The sequence below is a fragment of the Engraulis encrasicolus genome, chromosome 20, assembly GCF_034702125.1.
Source record: "Engraulis encrasicolus isolate BLACKSEA-1 chromosome 20, IST_EnEncr_1.0, whole genome shotgun sequence".
NCBI lineage: Eukaryota > Metazoa > Chordata > Actinopteri > Clupeiformes > Engraulidae > Engraulis > Engraulis encrasicolus.
In genome coordinates, this window is record NC_085876.1 from 825,001 (window position 1) to 830,000 (window position 5,000).

The 5,000-nt window shown below is 41.5% G+C and overlaps 1 protein-coding gene across 1 annotated transcript in view; it reads left to right on the forward strand.

The window, feature by feature from the left end:
* Window positions 1–5,000, forward strand: part of col9a2 (procollagen, type IX, alpha 2) — a 48,039-nt gene that overhangs the window by 28,494 nt on the left and 14,545 nt on the right. The window contains exons 17-19 of the mRNA XM_063186190.1: window positions 521–574; window positions 793–846; window positions 2,514–2,567. Coding sequence (XP_063042260.1) covers window positions 521–574; window positions 793–846; window positions 2,514–2,567 — 162 coding nt within the window. The remainder of the gene's footprint in view (window positions 1–520; window positions 575–792; window positions 847–2,513; window positions 2,568–5,000) is intronic.

A 5,000-nucleotide genomic window follows, 5' to 3' on the forward strand; every position in this document is an offset into this window, starting at 1 on the left:
GATTGATTCATTCATTCATTCATTCATCTATTTTTGCCATTAATCCATTCAATCCATTCATTCATTCATTCATTCATTCATTCATTCATTCATTCATTCATTCATTCATTCATTCATTCATTCATTCAATTCAAATGTGTTATCCACTTCTCTCCCATCCCTATGTCACTAAAACCTATTCTCCTCTCCTCATTATTGCCTGATTACAGTGTAAATTGTCTCCTTCTCCTCTTATCCTTACAATGCAAAAAAAAATAATCTTACCAAGCTTATTTTTCTAGTTTCAAAAAATCTGAGCAAGAAAAAATTACTAGCTTCATGGAAAAAAATGTCAAAGCAAGTCTAAATTGTCTTCTAGTTCAAAAGTACACGTTATTAGATGATGTTCACTTCGATTAAGATAAAATAGATTTTTTTTCTTGAAACTTTAAAAACAAGATTTCCGTTTTTGCAGTGTGTGCACCTAACTCCTCTTTTCCTCTTGACACCTCAATGACTCTAATGTCTCTTTTCCTTTCAGGGTGGTGGTGGCATCAAGGGGCCGCAGGGTGCTGTTGGAAAGAAGGGTGAAAACGTAGGTAGCACACAAACATAGTAGGCCTACACACGCTGACACGTCAACAACAATAACCAGTGTCTCTGGGTAGAAAAGTGGTATTGATAATGTTAATTCTGAGATGTTATGTAGTTATAAAGAGTTGTGTTTATAATGTCAGCAATTTTCATTTTGAGATGCTATGTTGCCACCAAAAGAATGCTTGAGTCTTTAGCTGAGTCGTTTGTGTGTTTCAGGGTTTGCCAGGTATCGATGGCAAAGACGGAACTCCTGGAATCCCTGGCATCAAGGTAACGTTCACTTCTATTAGTGTCTTGATATACAGTATGATTGCTTTCACAGAATTAAATAACACAGGATAAGATGTTTCCTTGTGGTGGATGATGGTTGGTAAATTGGATTTAGAAAGTCATTGGTTGCTGGAATGTTTCCCCATCCTCATAGTAAGATTGGTGTTTGTTGGTTGCTGGAGAAGCAACAGGATTGTTGCTGGGGCTTTCTTCCCATCCTCTCAGCAACGGTGATGTTTATTGGTTGCTGGGGTAGCAACATGAGGTGAGAGTGGGGTTGCCACATCTGAGTTGTAGAAAGCCGGGACACATCGGTCGGCGTCCGCAGCCGTGTGCGCATGGTGGTTGAGAGCTGCTGCAGACATGCACATACAATGCCCACATTTTTTTTGGCTTGTGCGCATTGCACACTCGCATTTAGACATATGAACAACTAGTTTGGAACAATCACCCATGACCCAATCTATGGAAACACCTCTTTTCCAGACATGTATGGGGTACTCTGAAGGGATTATCTGAAGAGACAGGTTGACAGTAAGCCGGTACACATTCCCACCAGGCTGGTAATTTGTGAGCAATGTTATTAAACTCAAAGATAGGCTACCCAATGCTATGTGGCCACAGCTGTGCACTGGCGCTACGACGATATCAAACCCAAGTGTTTGATTATCACATCTGCATGACTCACCTACATTGATAGAGGTTGCAAAGATGACAAATAACTGTCCTCCTGGCAAACCACTTCATTTAATCCTTTCGATGGATAATGGTTGGCATTGCTGTATGTTCTTTCGCGCTAATGTTACAACTTTGAAGTTCAGTCCCTCCGGTCAATCAAAAAAATAAGCAGAGCTTTTGCTCCCCCATAAACTTTCATGTGTGCCCCGCCTTCCAGCGGCACTCAGCATGGAACACTGAAGCAGCATTCTCTGGTCGAAGTCAGCGAAAGCAAAGGCGACCAGAGCCTAACCTGGCTTTCAGAATGCCAGGCAAAGGAATGCCCACGGTAGCCTGGCTTGCTTTGCGTCTGTCTGCTACGCTTACAGAAATAATTAACATGGTTTTTGTGGACGGTTTGGAGAGACCAGTTGACTTACATAATGGGAAATAATGTGAGGAAGTAAAAAAACGGGACAAAACATGTCCCGGATAGGTTATTCCATTTTCCTGGACAGACCACAAAAAACGGGACAATCCTGGAAAAACCAGGACGTGTGGCAACACTAGGTGAGAGAGTTTCAGTGATGGTGAATGGCAGATGATTACTTTGGATTACTGTCACATTAGAGAGGATATCATGGGACTATCAAGATGGTTTATAGCAGCAGAAAGGAAAGGGGAGGAACAGTCGCAACTGGAATTGATTAGTGATTGACTTGACCAAGGTCTTAATCATGTCTCTCCATTTGCAGGGCACCACAGTAATGTTCAGTGATGGTCGGCCTGGATTCAGAAGCTACAATCCGTTGCTACATATTCCAAATTACCCGGTCTTACCTGGCCAAATGCCATAATTTGACAGGCAAAACAGGGTCTTTTGGAATCTGTGGCACAGTTGTAGCTTCTGAATAGAGGTTGCCCATCGCTGATAATATCCTTCTTTACTATGCATACTGTTCTTATTTCATCACGTCTCTTTATTTTCTGTCTTGTCTTTCACTATTCAGGGCGCCCCAGGACAGGCTGGCAGACCAGGACCTCCCGGACCACAGGGGGCAGCAGTGAGTATTGTTCACGGTCCAATATTTGGTATTTACCATAGATGCACCGGATCCAAGATCCAGTTCCGGATCCGGCAGGATAAGAGAGTTTTTCACAGGATCCAGATCCGGTTCCAGGATCCAGGATCCGGTAGCCGAGGCTTTTCAGTCAAAATAGTTTGAGCCAATGTGATAAAAATGGCCCACGTGTGCGAGTAGGCTATGTGTTTCAACCCTTTCGTAGGATCCGGTATCCGGTTGCGGATCCGGCAGGATCTTAAGCAGTGGATCCTAAAAATCAGGATCCGGTGCATCTGTAGTATTTACCATAGATGTAAACTGTAGATGCCGTGTTTAGCCTTTTGGTGTGGCATAACCCTGGGCATCGTCATCTCGGTCCAATATTCCAATCCGTATCGCCTTGTCACTGATTGATTACCTGACTCTAGTTGGTGAACGCAGCCAGATGACATAAGTCAAGTTAGCCCGGTGGTTCCCAAACTGGGGGTCGCAAACCCTAGGGAGGTCGCGGAGATACTGAAAGGGAGTCGCGGACAAAAGGGACATTGCATAAACAGCGGGAAATCCACAGGTTAACCGATAACAGTTAAAAGATGTATTTGCGGTAGGGTTGCCAACCGTCCCTTGAAATACGTAATCGTCCTGTATTTAGAGATATGTAAAAGTATGTGTTCCGTATTGAGCTGAAACGGGACATGGGATGTTAAAATGTGGGAAATTACATCTAAGACATGCAAAATTTTCTGGGTGAAGGAAACGAACAACATCTCGGAAGCGCTTTTGGTGGCGGCAAGACTTCCTGAAGAATTTCAGAATTGGAGCAGGAGATGAGAAAAGAGAAAAGCAAGAGAAAATGGTTGGCAACTACACAACTTGGTCTCATTTGATCAAATGACATGACTAAGTTTCTTCTCACCAGTTAGTATTTCATGTTTCTGTCAGTAATTAAAGGTGCACTGTATACTATTTTTAGTAGTTTATTTCCAGAATTCATGCTGCCAGTGCCCACTCACAAATGTTACCTTTGTCAAGAATTTACCACCACCATTAAATTTTAAGTATTCATTATGACTGGAAAAATTGAACTTTTCATACACTCCATTGATTTTTTGAAATGTGCTCCCCTGCGCTGCTGCTCGAATAACATTTTGGTTTTTTTTTTCTTTTTGGATTTTAGTTTTTTTCTCAGTCAATTTCTAGTAGGGATGGGCATACGGTGAAAATGTCTTCGTCGATCGTCGGGAGAATTAATGATTAATAATCGGTTAACCATTCACATTTTTATATTAAAAACAGCACACATTTAGGCCCACCATGCCCTATACTCTTGTATAACAAAAATACATCAAAAACATCATGTTTTTCTTTGAGGATTTGTTTTTATTAACAACACAAGTGTCAAGTGATTAACAACAAAAGTTAAACCTGAAATGCGCAAACGAGGGAGGCTTCACGTTGCGAGCCAACAACGAAGGCACATAACGGTGCAGACATCGAGGCGAGGCTATGTTGAGATGAATCACCGCCGTCTTTTACAAGGCTTGGATACGCGGTGTTCAAGTGATACATCATGGAGGTTGTCGATTAACTGTATTTGTAATTCACATTGCAGTAATTACAGTAGGCCTACACTTTGTCATTGTCTAACCGAAAGTAGAATGAGATTAGCCAACATTTCCAGGCAAAGAAAACATCATTTCTAGAGCCAAATAGATCGAAATGTACCTCAAAATAGCAATGCAATTTCGTTACAAACAATATCCAACACAAACTGATCACTTACAGACTTATATTGTCCAAGGCTCAAGTGTGAAAAGATATTAATTGCGGGAGAGATAAAGTCTGGTGGCTTTACGGCAGAAAACACTTGAAAAAACTGGCTGCAACTAACCAGGAAGTAGAGTTGCGCTTAAGGCGCAGTACCGCGAGAAAGTCCACTAGGTGGCGGTATTCACCATAGGATTTACGTGAGAGAAACTAAACTCAGGCATGGAATTAAATGGAAGGCAGAACAACCTACATTCAAGTTTTTGTTTTGTTTTTGTTTAACGGTTCGTCGGCGAAAATTAATTTCTTCGACTAAATGTTTAATGATCAATCATCGGTTAATCGGTTAATTATGCCCATCCCTAATTTCTAGCCACTCCGAGTACAATGGAATAACTGGTGCAACTGCTAAATATCATGTGCTAGTGCTAGTGTTGTACTTGCACCATAAATTTACTTCTACTTTTACTTTGGTCACCTTTGCTCGAAAGTAGATTAGATATTATTGCAAAAGTTATGCAACGTCAGAAAAATGCTGCATCGTCAGGTACTCACAAGTCCAGGGGAGCTTGAGAAATACAACTGCATGTTGAAATTGGCAGGAATTCTCCTTTAATTCTTGTAGCTCTAGTTCTCTCAATTACTTTTTATACACGCGAAATGACA